This window comes from Aptenodytes forsteri, unplaced genomic scaffold, assembly GCF_000699145.1.
Source record: "Aptenodytes forsteri isolate BGI_AS27 unplaced genomic scaffold, ASM69914v1 Scaffold264, whole genome shotgun sequence".
Lineage (NCBI taxonomy): Eukaryota > Metazoa > Chordata > Aves > Sphenisciformes > Spheniscidae > Aptenodytes > Aptenodytes forsteri.
Window position 1 is genome coordinate 1,889,272 of NW_008795936.1, and position 27,709 is coordinate 1,916,980.

Here is a 27,709-nt window from a genome sequence, read left to right on the forward strand (position 1 = left end):
GGCATGGATATAGTTATTTTACTTATATTTCCAGCTCTCTCATAGTCCCTACCTTCTCTCTTCCATACTGTTACACTCGTGCCCTAAGTGAGAAATACAGGCTTAACAACCTCATTGTACATCCATGTTTTTTGCATGGTGTTGGACGTGCTTTGGAAGTAGGAGTGAAGTAGAGATTCAGCTGGAAAATTGATGCATGTTATGCTTTTTCTTCCCCAGAGCTCGATGCCCCCACCAACCTGAGATTTCTCAATACCACGGAGCATTCAGTGTTAGTGTTGTGGACGCGGCCCCGTGCTGTGATCACAGGATACCGGCTGACTGCAGGTCCCACAAGAGGAGGTCAACCAAGGACCTACAATGTGGGACCTTCTGCCACCAAGTACCTTCTCAGGAACTTGCAGCCTGGCACTGAGTACACCGTGTACCTTGTGGCAGTTAAAGATGACTTGCAAAGCACCAGAGAGACTGGAGTCTTCACAACTTGTAAGTATAATAGGTACATATTCCTCTTCCCTAATGCCCTGGCCCTTCTTCAAAACTTGTGCTGAAAGTGGCTATTGTGAATTGGTTTACAGAAGAAGCCTTTTGAAGTAGCATTCCAGCAGAACTGCTTGAGAAATATTCCTTGTTCTTCTTTCTGAACTATGTGGCAGGAAAAAGGGAGTTATTTGCATCAAAAAGCTTTTAGTAAAATATATTTTAACTTTTTTGGTGATTAAAAACAAAAGGGAAAACTTACTACTGGTACCTCAGTTTTTGTTTAACTGAATGAAAAAGAAATTTAATTTTACTTGATCTTTCCAGTTGTTTGGTTTTGGCATGACAAATCAAGGAAAGCAAACAGCTCCATTAAAATGAGCAACAAATACTTAGTCTGTCATTTGTATAAAGCTGAAGGCAGTCATTTCTTAAGCCCAACCATCCCATCTAAGGCAGCTCAACTGCAGTTACAGAAACTGACACAAACATTGCATTCTATACTTCTTTTTTTTTTTTTTTAAATTTCAGTCATCTGTGCTTGTGCTGCTGGCTTGGAAGAAATATTAAGCAAATTTTGGGAGGAAAGGGAGTTCTGTAAGAACCCACACATGCTTCTAGAAAGAACAAATAGATTCAGTGTTTAAATAATGATGAAGCAGTCATATAAACTAACAAAATTCAAAGCCATCCAAGCCCAGAACCACATCCTCTTTTCAAAAGAGAATGTGGTTTCTTTTAGAACAATGTGAAATTAAAATAAGGGTTCAAACTTTTAATCAGAGTAACACTGTTGACCTTGGCAAGGTGCTTTTTGCTGACAGCCTTATCTATAAATATTTCTCAATTGGGATATGACTGGATATCTTAGATGAATATTGCCTTCAAATTCTGGCTTATCTGAATGAAACCAGTCCAGTTTGAGACTATAGATTAGTAAACCAAGTCTCTTCATTAATAACGAGGTCAATTCAGATAAAACTCCGTGGAGTTATTTGGACTGATTCTGGGGTACACAAAGGCTTTGGCTTCTGTGTGATGCTCCTGACAGATATCAATGAGACCACAGATTCCTCAGATTGACTTTGAGCTCTCTTTAACTCTGCTGACTTTGAAAGAGTTGAAGATGTTGGTGAGGGATAAGATGGTCCTAGCTGGGACAGCTGGATGACAGACAAGGGTGTAGTGTTCTGCTGATTGAATGGTATATGGTGGGTTAAGGAAAAAAAGCTGCTTTTTGAGGAATGCTTTAGGTATCATGCCAAAAACAATATTCCCCAAATTCTTGGGGTTGGATGCACAGAGGACTTACAAGACCCAGTTCAATATTTTTGTTTTCCTCAGGAACAACAAAAACACTGGCTATGATTAGATTAGACCACTTGCATACTGTGTCTATCAACCCCAGCAGCAGACAGAAGTCATCTGTCAGATCCCTCCCAAATCACTGGGTTTTCAAAAGTAATATAGTTCAGCTTCTTATTGCGTACCTCTTGCTATTTGGACTGCTATAGGTCTTGTTTTCTAACTGTTTGGTGCCATCACAGCAGCTAGACTTCAACTCTGTCAATTCACTTCACAGATCAGCCTGTTGGCTCTGTTCCTCCTTTTAACACAGAAGTGACTGAGACTTCTATTGTCATCACCTGGACACCTGCCCCAAGGATTGGTTTCAAGGTAGGGGAAACTGAAGTCCCATGTTTCTTTTTCCTCTTGCGTCATTGTGATAGGGAGGACAGATTAAAGCTGTTTACTATGGTCTGCATTGAAGATAGTAGCACAAAGGAAAGAGGTGCAAGAGACATGCCGCTTAGGGGCAGGTCTAGGGCACAGAGGTCAATGCAAGCATGTCCTCTGGGCTTCAGGTCAAGTTCATCAGTGGGACATCTAAAACACAAGTTACAGGATTAACAGTTGGCGTTTAGCATAAGGGCCCATGATACTTCTGTTGGATGATAAGTCAAGATGCTGATGGTTAGCTGGGATAGGAGTATAGGAGACTAAAAAGCAAACTTTGCTGCTTCTCTTCAGCTGGGTGTGCGCCCAAGTCAAGGTGGAGAGGCTCCTCGGGAGGTCATCTCTGATTCTGGCAGCATCGTGATATCTGGCCTGACCCCTGGAGTGGAGTACACCTACAGCCTCACAGTCCTGATGGATGGCCAGGAGAGAGAGACTCCAATCATCAGGAGAGTGACTACACGTATGACACACTTGCTTTTCCACAATTGTTCCTTCTTCCACTTGCTTCCCCTGTGCTCCCCAGATCAATGGCTGTCTTCTGGGAGTCAGTTCTAGTCTTTTCCTCCTGTCATGGTCTGGAAGGTGTTTTTCTTTTTGATGCATAGGTGACAGTAGCACTAGCTTATGCAATGTGGGGTCACAACTTCAGGAGAATATTTTTACCTAATTCTGAAGGGTGAGGATATAATGTGGGTAGGAGGGACGCTGAGGGAGCTAGTATGATTCTCAGTGCCATAAATGACCCATTTGTCTGAATGCTTGCAGCATTGTCTCCACCAACCAACCTGCACCTGGAGGCCAATCCTGATACTGGGATCCTGGTAGTCTCTTGGGATAGAAGCACAACTCCAGGTAACTATGGGAACTCACACTATGCTCGAACCTCCTGTTGTATCAGAATGCTAACGTTTGTTCTGCGGTGCCTTGCAGTTCATTAAGGGGACTTTGATAGGAAGCTTGCTGTTGAGTCATTTAAGGAAAAATGTACATATTTCTAGATATATTCAAGGATATAATTCAGTTAAGTATAGGTTGCCATAGGACTCTTCATGATTTACATTCCATGTAAAACGCTATTTTGGAGTATGAATGTGTTTAAATATTTCAGCTGGTTTAGGTATTTGAAGGATTTTTTCAAATATCCCCAGTGGTTTAAAAAAAAGTCCAAGGGAAGGAAAGCAAAATGGAACAAAAAGATTGCTGGCAGTGAAGAATGAGTTCATGTCATTGAGAGTAAGCATGGAAGATCTGAAAGTGTTCAAGATGAACACTTCTCCAACAATAGCTGATGGGAGCTGTACAATTGACTTCTGTGAAACAAGGATTGAAAACTTTTGAAAACCCCACTCTCAGTCAGTAGATCTATCTTTTCTTGACGTGTCATGAGATTTTCAGTTTGGTAAGGTCTCAAAGGAAACTGAAACTATGCTGTGAGAGGGGCATGGCTACCTCCTGGGACGCTCGTTTCAGGGTGCTTGACAAAGCAACCTCTTGCTTGCTGTGCTGAGGGTGGCAAAATCACTTGTAAAATGTAAAGTGTTTGCTTCAGTTGTTTATACTGAGGCCTGATGTAAATCAATACAGCATGAGATTACTGCATACTTGTACGTCTGTATTTCAGGCATCAGCGGGTACCGAGTGACCACTGCTCCTACCAATGGGCAGCAGGGCTCTACCTTGGAGGAAGTAGTAGGTGCAGACCAGACCACTTGTACCTTTGAAAACCTAAACCCTGGTGTGGAGTACAACGTCAGCGTTTATTCAGTCAAGGACGACCAGGAGAGTATCCCCATCTCTGAAACCATCACACAAGGTAATGAAAGGATGAGCAGCAGTTTTAGCTACTTAAAGTCAAATTGCTGAGCCTGAGAGCTCTACATTGCAGAACTCCTATTAGCCTGATGGCGGAGGGCTTAGGCTTAGAAGCAGAATAGCCACGTGCCAGCATGTGATAGAGCAGTTTTTATACCCGTGTACTACTCTGCATGGGCAGCCTACATTATCTGTCAACAGGGTGGTGGAAAAGAGATGGATCTGTTGTATCACTACACTGAGCTGAAGATCAATGGAGATTCAACTTGGCCCTGCAGTGCCCCAGCATCTGGAGCACAGCTGGTGGGAATGGGAAGTAGGTATGAGTGGGAAGCGAGCGCAGGAGAAATTTTGGCAGCAAGTGGCAGAAGATCACTTCAGCACAATGGAGAGGAAAGCCAAGATTGAAAGGTCCATCACTGTAGCACTTCTGGGACACAAAGTGGTGTGTGCCACCTCACATTACATGTTGACTGCAGAAACTACCTTTGTAGCCACAGTAGCAAAATTAATATGCATCTCCCCAAATGGTTTCATTTCATTTTCCTTTGTGAGGGCTTTGTTTGTTTGTTTTTGTTTCTGCTCAGCCCTGAAATGATGCCAGCTACTGTGTTTGCTTGCTCTTATAACGCTGCTTTAAAATTTCCATGCTTCACTGAAGTGCTGTATGAGCCCTGGGGTGAACTAATGCTGTGATACTGCATAATTAAAGCAGTAATAGCTTTAGCCCTTTACCATCTTCTGGTGGGGGAAAGCTAAGAATGTATGTCTGGCTTTTAGCGCTCTTTAAAGGTGATATGGTACATGCATTCCATGTGGATAAACAATGATTTTACAGACAACTGGCATTTTTTTGCATCTGTTCTGTAAAATAAGTCTTTTCCTCGAAAGACATTAAAATAGAACATAACCACTGTTACCAAAGCCAGTCTTTTGCAATATTACTGTCCCATAATTCCTTTTCAAGCTAACTTGTAATGATCCAACAGAATGGATGCAGAGTCCTGCATCTTTGACTCACCTCCTGGTGTCTGATCCTGAGGGAGGAAGAGCATCCATTAACTCCCACTGATTTCAGGATCACCCTACTAAAGTTACATAGCCAAATCTTGTGGCTTAAATCAATACCAATCTATTGACTTGAGCAGCTGAGGGTTTGGCCGTTGTCAATTAAAGATGCATCTAACATTCCCCACCCCTTGCCCACTTCTGTTGGTCCTAACATACAGGAAAAGAACAACTTTCTATATGAATAATATCCATAGGCAAAACAGTTACAGCTGTTCTTGTTTGCCATACAGAAACTTAGGCAAAAACTAGAAGATGATCTTTATTCAGTGGCTCAGTTCTGAGATTCTTGAACAACTTAGCCAACAAATCAAGTCAGCCTCTTGGCCACATCATGTGCTGGGCATAACCTCTGAATATGGGGATATTGTTGCTCTTACAGAATACTTAACCATCTAAAGGTCATTTTTAACCATTTGCCATCTTTCCAAGAAAGTGTTTTATTACTCACTGTTCCGTATCGTCTGTTTTTAGCACATATATTGCAGCAGTTAGTGGTAAGTAGAACTTGAGGGATTCTGGGCCAGATCCTCAAGGCCATTACAGGGATTTGAGACTTTTTCCCAAGTTCAGTGTAAATAGTTCAGGTAGTGGATGATTTACCCTGAAGCTTTGTGATGGTTCTCACCAGCTGAGGGTGTAGGCTGATTTAGCCCCTTGAAAGGGGTTGATATTTTTATGATCCCAACGATAAAAGTTGGACTTAGCATTCGAACAAGACAAAAATTCTAGAGGGTAAATAAACTAATATTTCAGAGGAGTAGTTTTATTTATATGTTAATAGACTTTGATCTCCTGTTTTCTACCTGGAAAAAAAAAATTGTTATGTTTTTTCTGTTTCTATCATCAGAAAATGATGGGGCTTTATGGCTCATCATTGCCTGAAGTAAATTTGTTGCAAGTTAAGTGCCTCTTGTAGGCCTTCTTGAAAATTGCATGTCTAAAGTGGAAGTGCATTATCTCAGGGGATAGGGGTTTCAGCTTCTGTCTGCCCAGGGAGGCAGCTGGAGACTGCATTGAAGGGTACAATATAAAAAGAAAAAAAAAAAACAAAAAAAACAACCAAAAAACCTCCTTTTACGCCAAACCCCAAGAGAAATTCTGCATATCACCGCAATTGCTTCTAAAGTTCTGTCAATGTTAATAGTGATGAACACTACTTTTTTCTCCCTTGTCTTTCTTTTGCCTCTGTATTGTCTTTGCCTTTCCCATTTGCTCTTTAACTCATTAGAGGTGCCCCAACTCACTGACCTAAGCTTTGTTGACATAACTGACTCAAGCATCGGCCTGAGGTGGACCCCGTTAAATGCCTCCACCATTATTGGTTACCGCATCACAGTAGTTGCGGCAGGAGAAAGTGTCCCTATTTTTGAAGATTTTGTGGACTCCTCAGTAGGATACTACACAGTCACAGGCTTGGAGCCGGGCATTGATTACGACATCAGTGTAATCACACTCATTAATGGCGGAGAGAGCGCCCCTACCACTCTGACACAGCAAACGGGTGAATTTTGAAAACTTCCGTGTTTTGTGACATGGACGGTGTTTCATGCTGTCACTGGCTGTCAGGTTGATGGGGCTTTGTCCAAAGAGGAATCGAGCCGCTTGCTGGGGGGAAGCCAGACGGACCCAGTTCGCTCCTTTCTCTAAATGGCAGCTGGGGATGGATATGCACTGCTTGGTTTTCTGATTTGAGGCATTTTAATACTGTGTATGGCTGCAGGCTTGCCAGGCTCATTCACCTTCTGCTATTCAGATTTCCGGGATCCAGTTGGAGTCAAGAGCCTGAAACCATGAGCTGTATATTCACCAGACTTTTAAACTGTGATTTCCCCAAAATAAGAGTGCCAAAGAGCGGAGCAGTTCAGCAGACACCCTCCAGCCTTGATAACTATTTGAACTTCCAGCAGTCTGTTTCAGTGGTGGCCCCACTCTTTCCACAATGCCCCAAAGGATGCAGATGAAACACCACTCCCTGACTACATGCCATTGACAGCCATGCCACACCGTCAAGGGTCTCTCTAGTGCATGAGCAGAAGGCGAGCTGAAAACTGGTTCTTGCATGAAATCCTATTGTGTTTGAAAATCCTGAGGCTGTAAATCCTTCGACACGAGTAGAAGTAGAGTCATAGGAAATTAGTGATATACCCTCTCCTCTCCTGTGTGTGCATGTATGAATTCTAGATGAGATTACTTTTCCATCTGTAAGCTGCTGTATGGCAACTTTAAACCTCTCTTGGCTCCGCATCTGTAATACAAAATCCAGCTGCAACAAGCATGTTACTGAAACTTGCTACCTTGTTTTCAAATTAGCCCCACAGGGTATATTTAAAGTATCAGGAATTGCCAAGAGGTTAAAGGAGCCTGACAGTAGTACAGACATATTTTTCTCTTAACTATAGTAGAACCAAATGTAGTTTAGAAGTCTGTTTGCATGGATCTGACACAGTAGTCTGTTATGCATGAGATGCTTTCTCTGGTGATTCCCTGAACATACCTCTTGATCAACTTTTATCAATCAGGTAACTAAGATGTATTTGTTCTTTGCTGTGTAGCTGTGCCTCCTCCCACTGATCTCCGCTTCACTAATGTGGGGCCTGATACTATGAGAGTGACTTGGACCGCACCAACTTCCATCGTGCTGAGCAGTTTCTTGGTGCGCTACTCACCTGTGAAGAAGGAGGAAGACGTTGCAGAGGTCACAATTTCACCCTCAGACAACGTGGTGATCTTAACAAGTAAGTGGGTTACCTACATAAGTCAAACAAATATAAGAGGCTCCTTATATATGACATAAGATGAGGCAAAAGAAAAATTGCTTACTGTAAGTGTAACTGGCCATATTCTCAGCTGATCTAAGCTGGTGTCGAAGTGGCCTCATGCAAACTCGCACTAAATGGGGTTTGGCCACTTGCTTTACCCAAGATAAAGCCAAACCACAGGAAAGTGTTTCCTGTCAATCCAAGGACAGTGGTGAATCAGACTATGGGGCAATTGCTTTGATTCGCAGCCTGGTTAGGTATTAAGAGTAAATACATATTACTCACCTGGTTTGCCAAAAATGTCAAGGACTTGCAGTGCAGAGGTTCAGGGAGAGGATGAAAATGTGCAAAAGGTCGTTGTTCCTTTGGCTTTGTATGCTCAGGACCAGAAAATAAATACTGTTTCAAACCTTACAGGACATGGCAACGAAACATGGGCATTTTCAAAAAGCTGACATTAATTTTTGCTGGTGCAAAAGCTGTATTTGAAGTTTTTTACCCGTCCTAGAATCAGGTTGGTTGAGTATTGAGAGACAATATCCACTTTCAGAATAAGGGACCAGACCTGGAGCTCATCTGAGTTAGAATAGCTGTGTTGGAAATCCTTGGCCCTATTCCAGTTTGTATCAGCTAAAGCTTTGACACAGTGCATAACTAAACTACTAGATAACTAGAAGGGACCTTGTAGAAAACTAATTGCTTCTAGCCAGTCCCCACAAACTAATGAAGCAATGATACAGGTTACCATGCTCCTTCAGGCTAAAATGTTGCAATCAACTGTAATGCCACAAAAAGAACCGATCTAAATTTTTGACAGTCCGGGAGGCTCAGATCTTCCATCAAGCAAAACCTAATTACCTCCCTTAAGAAATACAGTTAAAATTGTGTATGTTGAGTGACTTCTAGCTATTAGTAAAGAAATATGTCTAAATTCCTGTACTTAAACTCCACAGATCTGCTCCCTGGTACTGAATATATGGTGAGAGTCTACAGTGTTTCTGAGCAACATGAGAGCGCACCTTTGTCTGGAATCCAGAAAACAGGTACTTAGACGCAGCCTAAGACACGTGTGTGATTAATGCCATCCATTAAGATTCATTAATGGGACTTCATTGCTCTTTCTTGTGTACTGTTATCTTGTTGATGGGTCATCAGCTAGATATCAAAGAGCAATGCAGGTGCACATCTTGGGGAAACGCTGGGAAATCTCACGTCTCATTATGTCTGAGAGCCAGAACTTCTGTTGGTTTTAAATAGAGCATTGTAGACCCTGGTGTGAATATACCGACAGTGTCTACTTGAGAACAAGCCTAGCAGAGCCTATCATATCTATCACTGAGTCTTTCTTGTTTTGTAACTGTGTAACGGAGTTTGCTGGTCATGTGTGGTTTTTTTATGCTGTGTTGTCTGTGTGTGCCTTACACTCTTTTCCTGCAGTTGCATTCCAGAGCTTGTTTATTTTGCTTTGATCCTGAACACACATGAGTTTAGTTCTCATAATAGCATTTGGCTATTATGCTGGCTATTTGGCTATTTCAGTTCTCTGAATAGCGTTTGGCTTAGGATCTGGCAGTGTCGTGGTACCTAGCTTAGTGAACTATGACCAGTAGTTCAGTTGAGCTCAGCCTCTTGTCTCTTTGAAATACCTAGGTCTTGATTCCCCCAGTGGCCTTGACTTCTCGGATATAACTGCTAACTCTTTCACTGTCCACTGGATTGCTCCTCGTGCCACCATCACGGGCTACAAAATCCGGCATCACCCAGAGCATGGTGCTGGCAGGCACAAGGAGGACCGCGTGCCCCCCTCACGGAATTCCATCACCCTTACCAACCTGCTTCCAGGGACTGAGTACGTGGTCAGCATCATCGCCATCAACGGCAGGGAGGAGAGTGTGCCCTTGGTCGGCCAACAAACAACGGGTAAGCCTTGAGGGAACGCTGGCTAAAGGTTACCATGAGGATTTTGGGTGTCCTTTAGCAAAGTAGTTGCTGTTAAACCAGATCTTCCCTACCAGCTGGTGAAACTCTCCTCATGAGGAAGTGCCTGTGATACTGAGGTAGGGCCTGATTTAGAAAAAGGTGGGAGAACCTATGCTACTTTCAGATCAAGTCAGTTGTCTTCAGGGCCAGCAGAACTTTTTTCATTAAATCTAGTCCAATGCCGGACGGTTTTTAACCACATACATCCATTGTAGAGGTGTGTGCACTGGGTTAAAACTAAGGCAGATGAGTAGCAGAGGAGCACGGTATGATAGATGGAATATGTAGCTGATGTACTTTAACTGCATTTAAACTCTCTCTCAATTCTGTTTTTCTAGTGTCTGATGTTCCAAGGGACCTGGAAGTCACCCCCACCAGCCCGACCAGCCTTGTGATTTCCTGGGATGCTCCTGCAGTGACAGTCAGATACTACCGGATCACTTATGGTGAAACAGGTGAGGGCAGGCTGCTATGGCCAGTCACAGACCAGAAACTCTATTCTGAGGCCATTAGGAAGCGACAACAAATAGCAAAGGCAAGTTTGACTGTGGCAGACGAAAAACTCTTGTATCTCTGAGATTCTTGCAGCATATTTAGAGAAGGTTGTCAAATATAGGTGTCTTTTTTTTTTTTTTTTTTTTTTTTTTTTTTTTTTTTTTTTTTTTTTTTTTTTTTTTTTTTTTTTTTTTTTTTTTTTTTTTTTTTTTTTTTTTTTTTTTTTTTTTTTTTTTTTTTTTTTTTTTTTTTTTTTTTTTTTTTTTTTTTTTTTTTTTTTTTTTTTTTTTTTTTTTTTTTTTTTTTTTTTTTTTTTTTTTTTTTTTTTTTTTTTTTTTTTTTTTTTTTTTTTTTTTTTTTTTTTTTTTTTTTTTTTTTTTTTTTTTTTTTTTTTTTTTTTTTTTTTTTTTTTTTTTTTTTTTTTTTTTTTTTTTTTTTTTTTTTTTTTTTTTTTTTTTTTTTTTTTTTTTTTTTTTTTTTTTTTTTTTTTTTTTTTTTTTTTTTTTTAAAAGGAGAGCAGGAGAGCAAATAATTTTTTGTCTACCAAAAAGGAAGAGCATTTGGAGCACTCCAGTCATTTTAGAGGTGGTTCTGTGTATATATTTCATTCTTTTCCTTGGGTTGGTCTGAAAAAGACTTTGACCCAAGAACCATTGAAATCAACAGGGTCCTGTCTTCAACTTGATGCATATAGGATTGTCCTGGTTTTCGTAATGATTTAAAATGTATAATTTAGAGATCCATTACATTTCTTCTTCCACCCTACCCTCCTTAGGTGGAAGCAGCCCTGTGCAGGAGTTTACAGTGCCTGGCACCATGTCTACTGCTACCATCACTGGCCTCAAACCTGGTGTAGACTACACCATCACCGTGTATGCTGTAACTGGCCGTGGAGACAGCCCTGCCAGTAGCAAGCCAGTCACTGTCACCTACAAAACAGGTGAGACCTGTTTAAACAAACAAAAAACCCCACATAAAAACCCTACAGCTTTTGTTGGCTTATCCCCATAAATTTGTATCACTGATCCCTGGTTTCTTTTAGAAGTCATGGGCTATGTTGTAAGCCCATCATTTTCAGTTGAGCTGCATATCGTGGTGGCCCAGCATGATAATGACATGACACAGAAGGGGATCGTGGACTTGAACTTTTGGAGGAAGGAGACCGTGTGGAGTCCAGATGGGGATACAAGCAATATTTGACTGCTTATTGCAGAGTGGAAATCCTGTCGGGCTCTCATGTCGTGGGGTCACTGTTGGCTTAACTCCGGTGCTTCTGGTGCACTGCCATATTATGTGATCCTGATGAGACCTGACCTTCTAACTCTAGGACTGTCGTCTCACTCCTGATCTGGATATAGCCTAATCCTACTCCTACTGTAGCTGCAGATAAAGGCATTTAGTAGCCTTTAAAACAACAAAAATCCTCAACTAACATTGATATGAGGTCAGTCACCCACACATCATGGTTAAGGCTTTTCTGTTCTGGGCTAGCATGAGGGACAAATAAATAGCAACGTGTGTTTTCTGTTCTAAGCAGCACAGCCTAGAAAAGGAAGAGCAGAATAAAATTCAGCTAGGAGGTAACAGCGGAGGGAGGGTTTCCTGTACCAACACACTCAGAAAAAACTATTTTTGTTGCCCAGAAATAGACACACCATCCCAGATGCAAGTTACCGATGTCCAGGACAACAGTATCAGCATCAGATGGCTCCCTTCAACATCCCCAGTCACAGGGTATCGGGTGACAGCTGTCCCCAAGAAAGGACATGGGCCCACCAAAACTAAAAATGTCCCTGCAGGTAAGAGTACATGACATCCTTCACCAGATCTGTAAAGAATGCAAGACGTGATCACTAGAATCAACACTGTCAGGCACTAGGCATATGCTCGAAGCCAAACTTTCTCCTGCTTGTACCATTTTTTGCTGTCCTGCTGACTTCAGTTGGGGCTCATCCAGGAGAAGCTAGGGCAAATTTTCGCCCCGAAAGCTTCACCGCTGTGCTGCAAAGGTTTGTTCTTGGCAACCTCAGTGTCTCTGAAAGACACTTGGATTTCAAAGAAATGTCATTGGATTTTCTAGCATCCAGCAAAACTTCCTCTGAAATCCTTCTGAAGGTCACATAATGTGACCCTTGGTCATAGCATGGTCACATGTGCTGCAGGATTGACCTCGTTACCATAGAGTCTGCCAAGTCAGCTCTCGGGAACACAGTAGGTTTTGTGGGATCTGCAGAGATTAGCACTCAGGGATGCTTGTGATGCAGTTGGGTTAATGGTCAATCCTGTCCCAGAAAATGGTGAAAGCTGGTCTGTTCTTGCTTTATTTTTTTACTGTGCTAACCTGCCCTTTTAGCTGTGGGGCCTTTGAGCGGGTACAAATAGCAGGTGCCTTGTCCTGCACTGCCAGAGAGGCGTAGTGCAAGCAAAAGGTAAACCTGATGTGTCTAACCCTATCTCGTTTTAATGACGTGTGGCTAATACAGGCCCTTTGTTCAAGGCTGCTTAGAGGCCAATGCTCTGCAGCTTTGTGCAGCTGCAGATGGATTAATGTTGTTCTTTCCTGCCAGATCAAACGCAAGTCACTATTGAAGGTCTGCAGCCCACAGTTGAGTACATGGTCAGTGTCTATGCTCAGAATCAGAACGGAGAGAGCCTCCCCTTGGTTGAGACAGCTGTCACCAGTACGTATTTCACTTCATGGTAACAGAACAAATGTTATCTACTGATGTCTGAATCTACCATGCAGTATCACATCCCCAGTGAAAGCAAGTGGCAGGTGCTTAGTCTCCAGGAGAATGCAAGGTGGTCTGCCCTGTGATAAGTACCATGCACCTAAATTGCAGATGCTGGCAAAAATGCAGTCCCTCTCCCTCAAACACTGGCAAAATGCAATTCCCCACCCCATCAAAATGCTGCGCTTCTGATTTTCTTTCACTAAAGCCCCAAAATCTTTTTGGGTTTTGTTTGCCTCCAGCCAATCAGTGGAAAAAAGGTGCAAAGATCTCCTTTCTGGAGCTAGGTGGCAAAGGTGATTACTGTTAAGGGACTGGACTTGGCTTGGGAGCACTTGCCCTGTGCAAGGGAGTAAAGGAAACCACATGAGTTATCAAGAACTTGGGATAAAGGACTGCAAAAGAAAGGACAGCTCAGCCCTCAAATTGCTCTATCTGCCTGTAGAAAACAGCAGTACTACTCTGGACACAAAGAGGAGGCAAGAGGGAACATGTAACTCGGAGTGATATCTCTGATGTAAAGTGCCTTTTTCGGGGACACCTCTGGGGTAGGGATTTGCATGCACATTATTTCCTTGCTCAGGCTTGTATTCAAAACCACAGCTCAGCCCTAAATACTTACAGAATTGTCCTGAAGACAACAGGAGCTTCTCTGAAGCTTTGCAGAGGTGGGAAAAGAGTGCATTTCAATTTCAAGCCAACAAATTCCTGGACAAAAATCACTTTTGCCAACTAGAAAATGTAGAAAATTCAGGACTAATATAACATGGGAAATAAAAAAAGTTGAAATCTTTTAGAAAAGCATAATTTGGATCCAATGTAAAAATGATATGCCAGATCCTCCCATTTTGTGTAACAAATGGATATAGCTCTGTGGTAGCCACACTAGACTTCTGTGGAGCAAAGCTCATTTACCTTGCTGTTTAGCACTAAGCTCCCACCTTGCTAGGAAAATCGGATGAATTGGTCTCATTAGGAAGTGTGCGTATCACCCAGTTGCACCTGTGGACATTCCCTGTGCACTCAATACAAAGTTGAAAAGTTTGTTTCTAATTGATTTTAAAATATAATATACTGAGTAATTTGCTTTCTTGATAAGTGTGTTAATTGGATATTAATTTATGAAAGAAAATAGCGGGACTGATTCTCCTTGGACTGGCACGTTGCACGGCAGCTTACAATAGTGAAAACCAAATGCATCATGAATCCAAACTTACCAAGTCAGGTGGGTTGTCTGACTGCCTTTAGCACTAGGAACCAGTTACTGGCTCTGATGGTAGAAACGGGTCTTAAAATTCCCGTTTCATTTTTTTCTCTTGACCACTTTACGGTAGCTTAATGCTGCTAGAGTTGCATAAAAGGGGTTTCAGTGCCAAGGGGACTCAAGTATAGGTAAGAAGTGGTGTCCTGGCTGCTTTGAAGGTGGTAATGCAAGTCTTTCTGGTTTCAACAAAGCCAAGATTGCCTTCCTGCTGTCTGGCACCCACAAACTCTCAGCCTTACTCTGCACAGGTGTAAGCATGTGTGCAAGGTGCAGCACAGAGGAGAATCAAGTACCCTCTCTCCCGCGCAAAACCAAAAACTGCTTTGCATGTAATAAAAAAGCTTTTTATTTTCCTCACCCACAACCTGCTTTTTATCACATAACCTCTTACCGTTAATTTGCCTAACAGACATTGACCGCCCTAAAGGACTAACATTCACTGAGGTGGATGTTGATTCCATCAAAATTGCTTGGGAAAGCCCACAGGGGCAAGTCACCAGGTACAGGGTGACCTACTCAAGCCCTGAGGATGGAATCCATGAGCTATTGCCGGCCCCAGGTGGCGAAGAAGACACTGCTGAGCTGCATGGCCTCAGGCCAGGTTCTGAGTACACTATCAATATCGTTGCCATATATGATGACATGGAGAGCCTGCCCCTCACTGGGACCCAGTCCACAGGTACACCTTTTAACTACACCACCCAGCAGGCCATGGCAGCAGTGGCGTCTGCCCTGTTGGGTAAAGTGTGCTTCCATGCGCAACTGGTGCTCCGCGCTGGGGAAGCCCCAGGGGCAGCCAAGGGGATGTGATTGTTCTTGAGAGATGGCTTAGCTGGCGCTGGAGAGCTGGCTGCCAGTGGAGTCAGCCTACATACACATTAGGGAAGTCAGGGAATGCAGGAAAGATCAGCAGGGTTGAAGGAGCAGATTCTAGAGGAAGGAGGGATGTTACCTTATAGCTGCCTCTCAGTCCTCAAGTGGATCAGTAATGTCCGGTCCCTAGTCACAGAGCTTAATTCATGATGAACCACCCTCTCACAACGCCCTTGTCTTGGTTTTAGGATATGGGGCACCTGCAAGCAGAGACGGTTACCAACAAGAGAGAGCTTAGGGCAGCTTTCATCCCCCAGGGTCCTCGCTGTTGGGTGGGAAAAGATCAGCATGAAGGACTAGGAGATTGCTTAACCCTCAGGCCTCACAAAGCCTCTAGATCCTTCACTGGCACTGCCCTAAGGACTACAGCCCATGTGCATGCCAACACCCTGCGCTCACATCACCTCCACAAGAAGAGGACATGCTCCATTCAGGAGAGTCCCTTCCTGTATGTGCCAGTCTGATCCAACTCCGTGTAGAACACATTTAAAACTCCTTTGTGAAAAAGGAAAAGGAAGCTATTGCTTGAGATAAAATTACTTCCAGCAATATGGAATCCATTGCAAAGCTTCCAGCATTGCCAGATATGTCTTTATTACAAAGGTAGCACCTTTGTAATAAAGGTCTCCCATTCATTTGTGGATGAAAAGTTGGCACTATAATTCCAGGGGTGTAATGAAGACAGTGGTTCCTAGTGCACAGATTGCTATACTAAACTGAAGCAAAGTGCTGTAATGATTGAAACAGCTGGCTGACTATCTGCCAGAAATGCAAATATAGTAATTTTTAAAACCCACTCTCTGTGGTTTACCCTTTGTGGGCTGTTCAAAAGTGTAATTTAAGTCATTCAAGACTTTCCATTGACTCTCATGGGCTTCAGATTGAGCTCTGAGCAAAGCAACAAAGGAGAATTATCTTCTATTTCCACTCTATAAAATTAGAAAACTTCACAGCAACATGCTAATAGCGGGCACTATGGTAAGGTATATTTTTTCCCCTGTTTACAGCCCAAGGATTACCAACAGTAAGGCAAGAAAATGTTTCAATGGATACTCCTTTTTTATGCAAACATTTGTTTTTAAAGATATCAGATGTGTTAGCTCATGAACACTCTTGTGTGATGAGCCTTATGGCCACCACAGCTCTGCTTTTCCATTGCCTTGCTCTCTGTGTAGTAATTTACACTTGTGTAAGTGGCTGTAAAATGCTTCCCCTCTGCATTTGCAGTATTTTTACGTCCTCTTTGCAATTCCTGAGCCTGCTTCCTACTTACTTTTGTAAATCATCAATCGTATTATAGAAATGAATAGAGATAGGCAAATGAAGCAGGACTAAACTATTAGCTGTGTGATGAAAAGCAGAGACAAGCAGAAGAATTAAAACAGACTGGCCTACTACAGATTTAAGCACCTCCCAAAGCTTGTATCACAGCAAGTGTTGTTACTCACTTAACTTCAGGGTTGAAGCATCGAGATCTCCTTATTTCTCCTGAAAAGCGTTATCACAGATTTGAGAATCTCTTCCTGAATACCTTGTCCCCTTCCATGGTGCTTTATGCCTGTGTCTGCATAAGGCACACCACTTTCCTGCCCGTGTATTTCAGGCCTAAAACTATCTCATGCTCAGGAGAGAATATTGTTTTATCCAAGACTGTCTTCTTCAAACTAACCATGTGCCAATCCGGATTTTTGCAGCAATTCCACCTCCAACAAACCTGAAGTTTACTCAGGTAACTCCCACCAGTCTTACCGTCAACTGGAATGCACCAAACGTTCGCCTCACTGGCTACAGAGTCAGAGTGAACCCCAAAGAAAAGACTGGTCCTATGAAAGAAATCAACCTTTCTCCGGACAGTACATCTGCTGTCGTGTCTGGATTAATGGTAACTCTTTTTTTTGTGTGATGCAGACTGTCTTGTGGGAAAGAAATGTTAGGAGAACTTGAAGCAATTTCAAATTTCTGGGTCAGGAACCTCAGCTGGAGTAGATCATTACAGCTCCTAAGGGTCTGACTGTTTGAAATCTGACTAGCCATCAGCTGTAACTACTTGTTACCATGGTTTTTAAAAGGCAAGGAACTGGCCTGCTGAACTTGCATTCTTTCCTCTTCCTCATTTAGCACAGAGAGACTGGATGCCTTAATCAAATGCAAATTACCAGGTTCACAATCAACAGTAACCCAGTAAAATGCTTTTACTCATCTTTCACAAAAGAGGTCAGATAAAGTGACCTAATGCAGAGGTTTTCAAGCTGTGATACGGGAGCTCTGGCAGTCTATTGCCTATTTTTAAGACATCTGCAAAATGTACATAAAAAATGCAAGTCTTTTGTGAGTAGGCTTAAATTTGCTGTATAGCCACTGTCTTCTCCACTGGAAACATTTCAGGAGTTCCTGAACTGGAAAAGGCTGAAAATCATTGCTTTTATGGTTCCTGTTATCTTAAAAAGCTACTGATCTGGTTTTAAGGAGTTTTATAAATAATTTTCAAAAATGAGTCTTAAAAAACATTCTAATCTAAGTGGACTCCTGGTCTGATGCAGTCAAGGACAAAAGACCATGCTGTAACTTCCACCATTCTCTTTTCTTCACAGCAAGAGCACCTTATCATAGCAAATAGCATCCATTAACCCCAGGAAAAACAGGATGTAAATTAGATTTTTCTGAAGAATCAGCTTTGAAGCACAGATTCCAAAATGAGGGATGACAAATAAGCTTCTTCCAGGATTTCCTCTGCTCCTGGGTGTACATGTGCACTACTAGTATTATTAACAGCACTGTTGATCAGGGTCCATGTCTACTCTTTTATTACAGCTGGAAATAATTAGAATTAATCCTGTCAATCCTTCACTGATTTATTTTAAGGTTTCATACTTCAGAAACTGGTGACCAAGAAATGTGGCACCGTCAAACACTGAACGAGGGCAGGAGTGTTTCCCACTATGCCGGGTCCTTCTCAGAACATGGTATAACTTTGTCCATTCTAGGTAGCAACCAAGTATGAAGTGAGCGTGTATGCCCTGAAGGACTCTCTGACCAGCCGACCAGCCCAGGGGGTGGTCACCACTCTTGAAAGTAAGTAGTGATCCTCCACAAATGACCAATTAGTATTGTGCTGGGTGCAGAGGCCCAGAGGCAGAGATCTTACTCTGTCTCAAAAGTATGGATCTATACAAAGCTCCAGCAAAGGCCTTCACAAACACTTAGCTGCTAAGAGTCACAATCCCCACAGTACTGACAGACTTTTTCCTTCTGGTGCAGATGTTAGTCCCCCTCGCCGGGCCCGTGTGACAGATGCCACTGAGACAACCATTACCATTACCTGGAGAACCAAGACTGAGACCATCACTGGCTTCCAAGTTGATGCTGTCCCAGCAAGTGGCCAGAACCCCATTCAAAGGACCATCAGCCCTGATGTTAGGACTTACACTATCACTGGTAAGTGAGGGGCTTCTGCAGGTGCAGGAGCTTTCAGGGTCATATCGGAAGGTACACTGGGTTCTTGTTTAGTAGTTGAATTTCCTTGATGAGAAATAATACAGAAACAAAAGGTAAGAAAAAAATATCTGAATCGTAAAGACTAGTCTCCAAGAAGAAGTTGTTGAAAGATGTTCTGATGTTCCCTTTAGATGGCTTCCTTGATTAGCTAATACTTACGTTTCAACTTCATTTTAGGCTTGCAGCCTGGCAATGACTACAAGATCTACCTTTACACTCTGAATGAGAATGCACGCAGTTCCCCAGTAGTGATTGATGCCTCCACTGGTAATGATCTTGTCTGATTTTTCTGCTCATGCTAACACATAAGTAATCACATATGGTCAGGCAGAAGTTGTCTATATGGTCAGGCAGAAGTTGCGGCAGGGGAGGTTTAGATTGGATGTAAGGAAAAACTTCTTTACTGAAAGAGTGGTGAAACATTGGAACAGGCTGCCCAGGGAAGTGGTGGAGTCCCCATCCCTGGAGGTATTTAAAAGACGTGTAGATGAGGCGCTTAGGGACATGGTTTAGTGGGCATGGTGGTGTTGGGTTGACGGTTGGACTCGATGATCTTAGAGGTCTTTTCCAACCTCAATGATTCTATGATTCTATATCTGATCACATATAATATTTACTGTGACTTACAGCAATAGGTTTTACTCCTGAGTTTGACAAGGGTATCAGAAGATGCAGTTCAGGTGAAGAATATGCTTGCCTTTACTGCATTTGACTTGTTTCCTTTTGTTTTCACCTAGCTATCGATGCTCCTTCTAACCTGCGCTTCCTTACAACGACAAGCAACTCCCTCCTGGCTACCTGGCAGCCTCCACGAGCCAAGATCACAGGCTACATCATCAGATATGAGAAACCTGGCTCACCAGCCAAGGAGGTTCTGCCTCGCCCTCGGCCTAGCACCACCGAGGCTACTATTACTGGTACCTGTCTCTGTTTTGTTTGGGAGATCTTCACCTGAAACACTTAAATATGAAGTGAGAGGGGGAAGGCCTAATTATAAAATGTGTTGATGGTTAGCTGAGAGAAAGACAAAGTTTTGTTCCTTTAATGACAGACAGCAGTTTTATAAGCACATCCGTCCTACAAACACAATACACTGATCAGATCAACCACCAAATTTGAACAATCCACAGATGTTTGTTTCCACTGCCACCACAACTGTAATCCATTCAAGGAAAAAAGCCCATGACATTGGCACCCCATCAGTCACACGTTCTGAAGATTCATTATGTTTTGTGTCTGCAGTGTCCATGATCCCAGATGTGACATGGTCAGATTTCAAACTTGCCCTGAGTGGCAGGAGGCTGGACTCTTTGTACTGTCCTGAAAACCTCAGATCCAAAATGCACATACCCGTACTATAGCCATACCAACCTCTCATTCTACCTTAGATCCCACACATAATCATAAAAGAAAAGCAACTGTTAAACTTAAGATTGCTTTATGTCCCTCCTCTCTCCCTAGGTTTGGAACCAGGAACCGAATACATCATCTACATCATTGCTGTGAAGAACAATCAAAAGAGTGAACCACTGGTTGGCAGAAAAAGGACAGGTAAAACAAAGCTCTGGATTGTTGTGTGCCAACAGGAGATGATGTCTTCCACTTGGGCAATACAATCTCAGGACTGAAATAATAATGTTATTTAAAATATCCTGTTCATGCCATTCAGCCACACCTTTTCTATGAGTCAAATAGGCTTTATAAGGAGGTTTTCCTTTCTAGAATGCAGGAGGTAAGATTCTGAAGTTACATGAATCACATTTAGCTGCGTTTCAGTGCTAAGAACAGAACAACATGCTTGGTGTTGATTCTTGCCTGGGTGCCTAATTCATAATTAAGTTAGGGTTAACACTCACATTTCCGTCTAGCACATGATGGCATCAAAGGCAGAATCCATTCATTTGTTGCCCATTGCATTTCTCTTACTTTACACCCTCTGCACTGCGAGATTGAGATACCTGTAGCAAGCAAAATAGCAGCTGTATATCCGAATGTGATCAAGGAGCTCGTTTCTTACTGCACACCAGTGATTTTTCTTAAACTGATAAGCTATGAGTATCTCTTGTAATCATTTCTTCTTCTCAATTTGAGCAGTGGTGGCTTTTTTGGGTTGCAGCATTCAAAACTGTTGCTCAGCTGTATGAAAATTTCATACCAACACACTTCTTATGCCTATGTATGAAAGATATACATATATTTATATACTATATAAATATATAGAGAGATAGAAATTACCTTCGCAATCACAGTGAGGTCATAAAAAGTGTGTTGCATCTTGGGATGATTGCTAATCTTTGATGCTGGGAGTGTGTACAGCATCCACTCTAGCTGTTTAATTTACCATTGTTAATTTGCCATGCTTTGCTTTATGGCTTCTAACCTTTCTTTGGCTAGATGAGCTTCCCACGTTGATTACCAGACCGCACCCCAACCAACCCGACATTCTCGACGTACCTTCCATTGACGAGGGGACCCCTTACCTCACAAACAATAGGTATGACAATGGAAATGGTATCCAACTTCCAGGCACCTCTGGGCACCCGCAGACAATAGGACACCAGGGTCAACAAGTCTTCTTTGAGGAGCACGGCTACAGACGGCCTGTACCTACTACAGCAACTCCCCTTAGGCCGGGGTCAAGACGGCAACCACCAAATGTAGATGAAGCGATTGAAATCCCTGGGTACCAAGTGCCTATCATAGTTGAACCTTCATACCCGCACTCCCGTGGGCCCAGGCGCAACGACTCCACAGGTCAAGAAGCTCTTTCTCAGACAACCATCTCTTGGAGGCCGTTGCTGGAGAGCTCTGAATACATCATCTCATGTCAGCCAGTCAGCCAGGATGAAGATACTCTGCAGGTAAGTGAACTGTCTTAGCACAGGAACGGTGTTAGCCTCACCTGTGGCAGCAGATGTCTCTTGGGAGTCCAGTCCTTTATTTTGTCAAGGGGGTGACAGTTGGAGTTGGCTTAAAGGGTCTTATTAACATGTAGCTGAGAGCAGGATAAATGCCTCCCTCCTCTCCTTCATGGAGAAGGCTACAGGATAAAACTGCTAAAACAGAAAGCCCTTGAAATGCTGTCGGTATCAACATTTCACCAGGGAAGGGGGCAGTAAAAGGGACGACTGGGAGTTTCAAAGACTGAGGTGCTGCTTCTCCAAGCCAAAGACTCCCTTAGCCCTTCTCCTTTGTCTCCCTTGGTTTCTGTTTCCCTGAAATGGCAGTAGTAACATATCCCTCATGAACCATAGTCCAGAGTAGTCAAGTTTAACTTGGTATTGTTTGAAGTTCTCAGAATGTCTAAGGGGAATGGGCTGGCTCCATTATGGTATAGAGCATAGAAGTCGACCTAAACACCCTGTCTTTCCTATGAGTGGGGTGACACCTAAAGAGTAATCACTCTTCTGGTGATTTGGCATTGCCTCTTGTTGCAGTTCAGGGTTCCTGGAACTTCCTCCAGTGCTACGCTCACTGGCCTTACAAGAGGGGCCACCTACAACATCATAGTGGAAGCCCTGAAAGATCACCGGAGACAAAAGGTGCTGGAGGAGGTGGTCACAGTTGGCAATACTGGTAAGTAAAAGCTTTATGGAGTCTAGGTGAAGCTGTGCTGTTCCTGCCTCATTTCCTGTACTCAAGACAACCTACCTCGTGCCCAGACTTGAGAATAGTTCAGAAAGGAAACTTCTCCAGACATGGAGAGTTCATAGCAGGGCACTGGGATAAGTGATTTGTGAAGTCCACATGTTTTGCATAACTGACACACTGATGGTGTGACTAGAGCTATTCTGATCTGTTGTCTAATCATGAAGAATGTTGTTTGAGGCTCCATACACTCTTCTAGAGTCAGTGCCCAAGAGAGAGCAAGAGATCCGGTATTTGCCTCTCTCAAAAGAAGTCAGGGATCACGCTGGTGTCACAGACTCCTGCCCAGCAGCAAAGATCTGCTGTCACAGTAACACATCAATCTTATGGGAAGGTGCTAGTAGCCAGCTTAATTGCTCTGTCAGTCATTTGCCAGTGCTTCTGTGTTGGTTATTCAGCCACACCACTAGACCATCCTGAAGGTCTGGCAGCAGGGCAGGCTGCCTGCAGAGATGCTAATTAAGCACAAACAGGCAGCACTTAGAAGCCATGTGACCAACCACAAGTACTTGTGGTGAGAGACAGCACTTGCCACAGCTGGAAAGCCCAGAGCCCACACACCCCCTGTGGGACCTGGGCTTTGCTTTTACCAGCACAGGGGTCTGGTCGACAACTCTCTCTCCCTCCATCTCCTCCTGTGTGTATTTTTGAGGTCAAAAAGAAGAGGAGGACAGGATGGTAGAAGAGGAAATTAAGAGTTAAGGATTTACGTCGTCCACCCATTAAGCCTCTCCATGCAGCCCCCTACTGCCCCCACCTCCCTGGGAAATAAGGCTGTTTCTCCCCTTCCAGCACCCCAATTGCCTTACGTCTGTCAAAGACTGAACCGAGAGCGGTAACTCTTGACCCTGGTCATCACACACTGAACCGGTGGTTGTAAAACACCCACCTTCCAATCAAGGCACACACCTAAGGTGGAAATCCATCTGTCCAACAGCATGGTCTGGTCTCCTCCCATTCTCCTGCCATGAGCTAGAGTCTGAAGTGCCCCAAAAAAGTGCACGTACAGCTACCAACTTCTTGCTGTTCTCCAGCATCTCACAGCACGTTTCTCTTAAAAACAGGCTAAGTCAAGTTGTTGCTCTCCAGCAGCAAATGCAAAAACTCACGCTTGCTTGAAGCTTGGCAAATCAAAATGAAAATAGCCTTCGTGTCAGTTTTTTTTATCATTCAACTGCTCTGACACATGCAAATGGAAAATAAATCACAGGGAGTCTGGACTGCTGACAGACCCATCAAGTATATGCCCATGGGGTAGCTCCGTTACTGCCAGGATATTGTAAGAAGAAAAAAAAAAGCACGTGTTCAGTGAAAATCGTTCTGTCTTTCAGTGGTTCCTATTGCTGTGTGTGATGCCTGTTCTTTTTTTCTTTCGTTCCAGTGTCTGAAGGACTAAACCAGCCAGCTGACGATACCTGCTTTGATACTTACACTGGCTCCTTCTATTCCATTGGCGAGGAATGGGAGCGGTTATCTGAAACTGGCTTTAAACTCTGGTGCCAGTGTTTAGGCTTTGGCAGTGGTCATTTCAGATGCGATTCTTCTAGTGAGTAGCTTGCTTTTGACCATCCCTGTCTCCAAGCTCCCTGAGCGCTAATGGCATGTTTGACAGAACCAACCTGATCCAAACATGATGCAAATGAATGCAGGCTCTTAAGTTTTTAAATCAAATCGGTGTTTTGCATCATTAGAAGTGATGGAAAACTTTGGTTACTTCTGAGCTGTGCAGCTTATCTAGTACTGCCATTCACTGCATCAGCAACAATCAATATTGTATTGCTACATAATGACGTTTTCACTGAAGTTAAATGTTTGGTTTATTTTCCCTACCCTTGCCAGGCACGTCTGGCTAATGTCTAAAAGTGAGATAGGTGAGACGCCTAGATGATAGTATCTGAGTAGCCATTTAAGAAGACAGCTTTGAATATTAAATTATGGTTGAATCTTCATCTCCTAATTATACACATCGTTGCAGTGGGCCAGACAGAACTTGTGTGGATTTCAGTGGTATTACAGCAACTACCGAGTCTGTTCTGCATTACAAACAGCCTTTGCAAAGCATCTTACGGAACAAGTTTTCTAATTTTCTCAGCTGCTCTTTGAAGCTCTGTCGAGCAGGCAACACCTCTGCGGGGCACTAAGTTTTATTCTTTGCAGGACTGTGGTTTACATGGAAGAGATTCAAACTTCATGTAAGGGAATGGAACAAAAGTCTGTGATTGAGTGGTTTAACACAACACGTATCCAATGCTTTGGATAATCGAATATAATTGTGCTTTTAAATTGCGGAGTAAGCTAAGCAAAGAGGGTATTTCTGCAATTTGCATAGACTCAGAGGAATGACTGCAAGGAAGACACTTATTTTACGGGATTAGTATTTATATTTCGTCATTTGATACACATGGCTTACCCATTGTGTTTTGCAGTCTCTGTGATACAGTTTTACTGGGTATTTGCTCAAAAAAGAGCATTTAAGATATTTTTCTCTCCCTTTCTGCCCCATGTCTATTTAATTCCCTTTAATTTCACCACTCCTCCTATTAGCCAACCCTCCTCCCTCCCCCCCCAATCTTTGTCAGATCCTACTTGCTCTATTCCTAAGAGCCTCTAGCCGTTTCCCAGAGCTGTAATGGTCCTCATCAGTTAAAAGCTGCAGGAGCTGAACCCATTTCTTCCTTGGGACTTACATGAGCTGAAAAGATTCTTTCTGCTGCCCCTCTGTTGGTTCCCAAGACAACACCAAGCTGTTCTCCTCCCACTGCATCACTGCAGCATGTGGGATAACTCCTGCTTCTCTTGTTCCTCTGCCTTCTCCAGAGTGGTGCCACGATAGTGGTGTAAACTACAAGATCGGGGAGAAGTGGGACCGGCAGGGGGAGAATGGCCAGATGATGAGCTGCACCTGCCTTGGAAATGGAAAAGGAGAGTTCAAGTGTGAACCTCGTAAGTCTTCTTCTGATGTTAATTTAATTGAGCTCCCATTCAGGCAGTTTCAGCATCTCAGGGCTGTTCCCATTAAGGTCCTGCGATGGGGGCAGGCAGAGTATCAGTATGTCTGATTCAGTGACAGGTTGAATCTGTTCTCGCAAGAGCTGAAGGCATAAAACTCACATTCCCAAGCTTAAAAAGAAGAAAACCCTCTTTTGTTAGCTAAGGTCACAGCACACACAGTATCTCTCTGCCTTTGGCCCTGGAGCCACACAAGAGGGACATGTCACTGCACTAAGTAGTGTAGATTACCCTAATCAGTAACACAGGACTTTTCTGCAGGGCCTGTCCCCTGAAGATGCTCTAGACTTCACACTATGAATTAAACTGCATTGCTCTTGTCAGGCAAATACCCTCATGTTCTAAAGCGTCTGGAGAGCTATAAAAATGACTGATGTTCCCCCTGCCAGTCAGTGAGCCTCTGGTCAAACAGGAAGAGCGCGCTGGCCAGAGGCTCCTGTTCTGATCACCAAGCTGCTCTGAGAATGCTTAAAGCCAAGCACAGGCCATGCAACTGAGCTCTGCCTGTTCCTCCACAGATGAGACCACATGCTACGATGATGGGAAAATGTACCAAGTTGGAGAGCAGTGGCAGAAGGAGTACTTTGGGGCTATCTGCTCCTGCACTTGTTATGGAGGACAGCAGGTAAGCAGGAGGGACTTGGCATGCTGAACACAGGGAATGAGGAGAGGAGGCTGTGCTGGGGTGCAGTCCTAAGTCTGCTGGGTTTCAGGTCAGGTGGTGTCTAATGCCTGGCCAAAATAGGCCCATATAAGAAGAAAAATAATTAGTAGGAGAGCATAAATACTTGCAGGGACTTGGTAGTCAGGGCCTGCGTGGTGTAAAATGGGAGCAACCTCAGTGGTGTTGGTGGAGATGTACCCACATGCACGAATACTGGCACCTCCTCGGTTAGCCGCATCAGTGCGGTCTGACCGGTGCACACACGTTCTGTTTCTCTAGGGCTGGCGTTGTGACAACTGCCGCAGACCCAGCGTGGAGGTGGCCCCTGAAGGTTCTGCTGGCCATACCTACACACAATTTACACAGAGATACCACCAGGCCACAAACACTGTGAGTACACTTTCCTTCTCTGCCCTTCTTTACTGTGAGTCTGGTCTACGGCGCAGATATGTGGGGTCTGTATAGAGCTCGAGGAATAAGAGCAGCATGTAGCTTTCTGCTTGGTCAGAAATGCATGATAGCCACTGATCCAGCAAACCATCCCTCTGTGCAGCACAGAACGTATGCTTGAGCTCACACTTCCACACAGAGTGTTCAGTGCCACACTCACGTCAGTGGGACTTCTTGTTTTCTGGTGCTGGGATGCGCCTGCATGCTCTGGCTGAGGCGGTAGTGCATGTAGTGATTTCTTAGTCTTCACTTGCTGCTGTAAACCAGGTGTGTACTTTGTGCTGAGAAAGCTAAACGTCTACATGGGCTGGCAACAATTCTCAGCCCAAACCATGCCACAGAAGTGTCCGTCCTTACAGGACAGAGCGCTAACTGATTTCCTTCCCTCCTGACAGAACGTCAACTGCCCAATTGAGTGTTTCATGCCCCTAGATGTACAGGCAGACACACAACATCCACGGGGAAAGTAACATCCAGCAAGACTTCTTGCGTCAATGGCAACAGACAAACCAAAGTATAAATACCTATCTGCCACGATTACCATCCAAACTGGAGTGATGCTAGCAAAAGCGCATCTTATGAGAATGGCCCTCTGCTCTGGAGCCATTTTCCCAGCTTAAGCTCAACTCACAGCTTCTCCAAGCGCCACTCTTGGAGTGTTTCAGACTTTTCTCATGACTGATAGCGATTGTCTTGTTTTTGCTCAAAGTGTTGAATACCAGTCAGTATTTTCAAATTTAAAGAAAAAAAGGGGGGAGATGCTAAATCACAAATTGATGGGGGATCAAAATATTAAGGGGGTGGGAGGGTGTAGAAATTCAAGGTTCCCATGCTATGCAAAGAACATTTGAGTACAACACGACTGAAGTTTAGCGATAGGAAAGTCCACCAAACACTTCTGCTTTCACATAAGCGTGCAGCCAGCAATAAGATAGGAACAGCAAATCCAATCACTGTGATATTTAAAATATGCACAGTCCTAATTCTTTCTCAATGATCCTAGTATTTTTCTAGCTGTATCTTTATATCTCATACTGTTATTTATCAGTTTTGTTCCCCTGACCTTCAAGTGTTTTTATATGGGAATAAAATGTATTGAAGACACTTAGTATGCAGTTGACAAAGAGGAATTTGGTGTAATTATGATCAGTGATTATTTTTATACTGTAAGTGCCAAAGCTTTACTACTGTGGAAAAGAAAAAACAACTCTTTTAATAAAAAGATTTACAAACGAGA

General features: G+C 43.3%; 1 protein-coding gene across 1 annotated transcript in view; it reads left to right on the forward strand.

Moving 5' to 3' along the window:
- The window catches only part of FN1 (fibronectin 1), a 56,872-nt gene extending 29,163 nt beyond the window's left edge, over positions 1-27,709 (forward strand). The window contains exons 21-47 of the mRNA XM_009285138.1: positions 220-486; positions 2,063-2,157; positions 2,512-2,680; positions 2,986-3,072; positions 3,842-4,033; positions 6,332-6,604; positions 7,656-7,838; positions 8,816-8,905; positions 9,513-9,782; positions 10,181-10,297; positions 11,113-11,277; positions 11,981-12,136; positions 12,905-13,018; positions 14,743-15,012; positions 16,901-17,088; positions 18,191-18,278; positions 18,465-18,641; positions 18,879-18,968; positions 19,439-19,618; positions 20,163-20,252; positions 21,096-21,562; positions 22,139-22,277; positions 23,731-23,895; positions 25,167-25,292; positions 25,877-25,983; positions 26,302-26,412; positions 26,868-27,709. Of these exons, the coding sequence (XP_009283413.1) occupies positions 220-486; positions 2,063-2,157; positions 2,512-2,680; positions 2,986-3,072; positions 3,842-4,033; positions 6,332-6,604; positions 7,656-7,838; positions 8,816-8,905; positions 9,513-9,782; positions 10,181-10,297; positions 11,113-11,277; positions 11,981-12,136; positions 12,905-13,018; positions 14,743-15,012; positions 16,901-17,088; positions 18,191-18,278; positions 18,465-18,641; positions 18,879-18,968; positions 19,439-19,618; positions 20,163-20,252; positions 21,096-21,562; positions 22,139-22,277; positions 23,731-23,895; positions 25,167-25,292; positions 25,877-25,983; positions 26,302-26,412; positions 26,868-26,942 (4,451 nt within the window). The 3' untranslated portion in view covers positions 26,943-27,709. The remainder of the gene's footprint in view (positions 1-219; positions 487-2,062; positions 2,158-2,511; positions 2,681-2,985; positions 3,073-3,841; positions 4,034-6,331; positions 6,605-7,655; positions 7,839-8,815; positions 8,906-9,512; positions 9,783-10,180; positions 10,298-11,112; positions 11,278-11,980; positions 12,137-12,904; positions 13,019-14,742; positions 15,013-16,900; positions 17,089-18,190; positions 18,279-18,464; positions 18,642-18,878; positions 18,969-19,438; positions 19,619-20,162; positions 20,253-21,095; positions 21,563-22,138; positions 22,278-23,730; positions 23,896-25,166; positions 25,293-25,876; positions 25,984-26,301; positions 26,413-26,867) is intronic.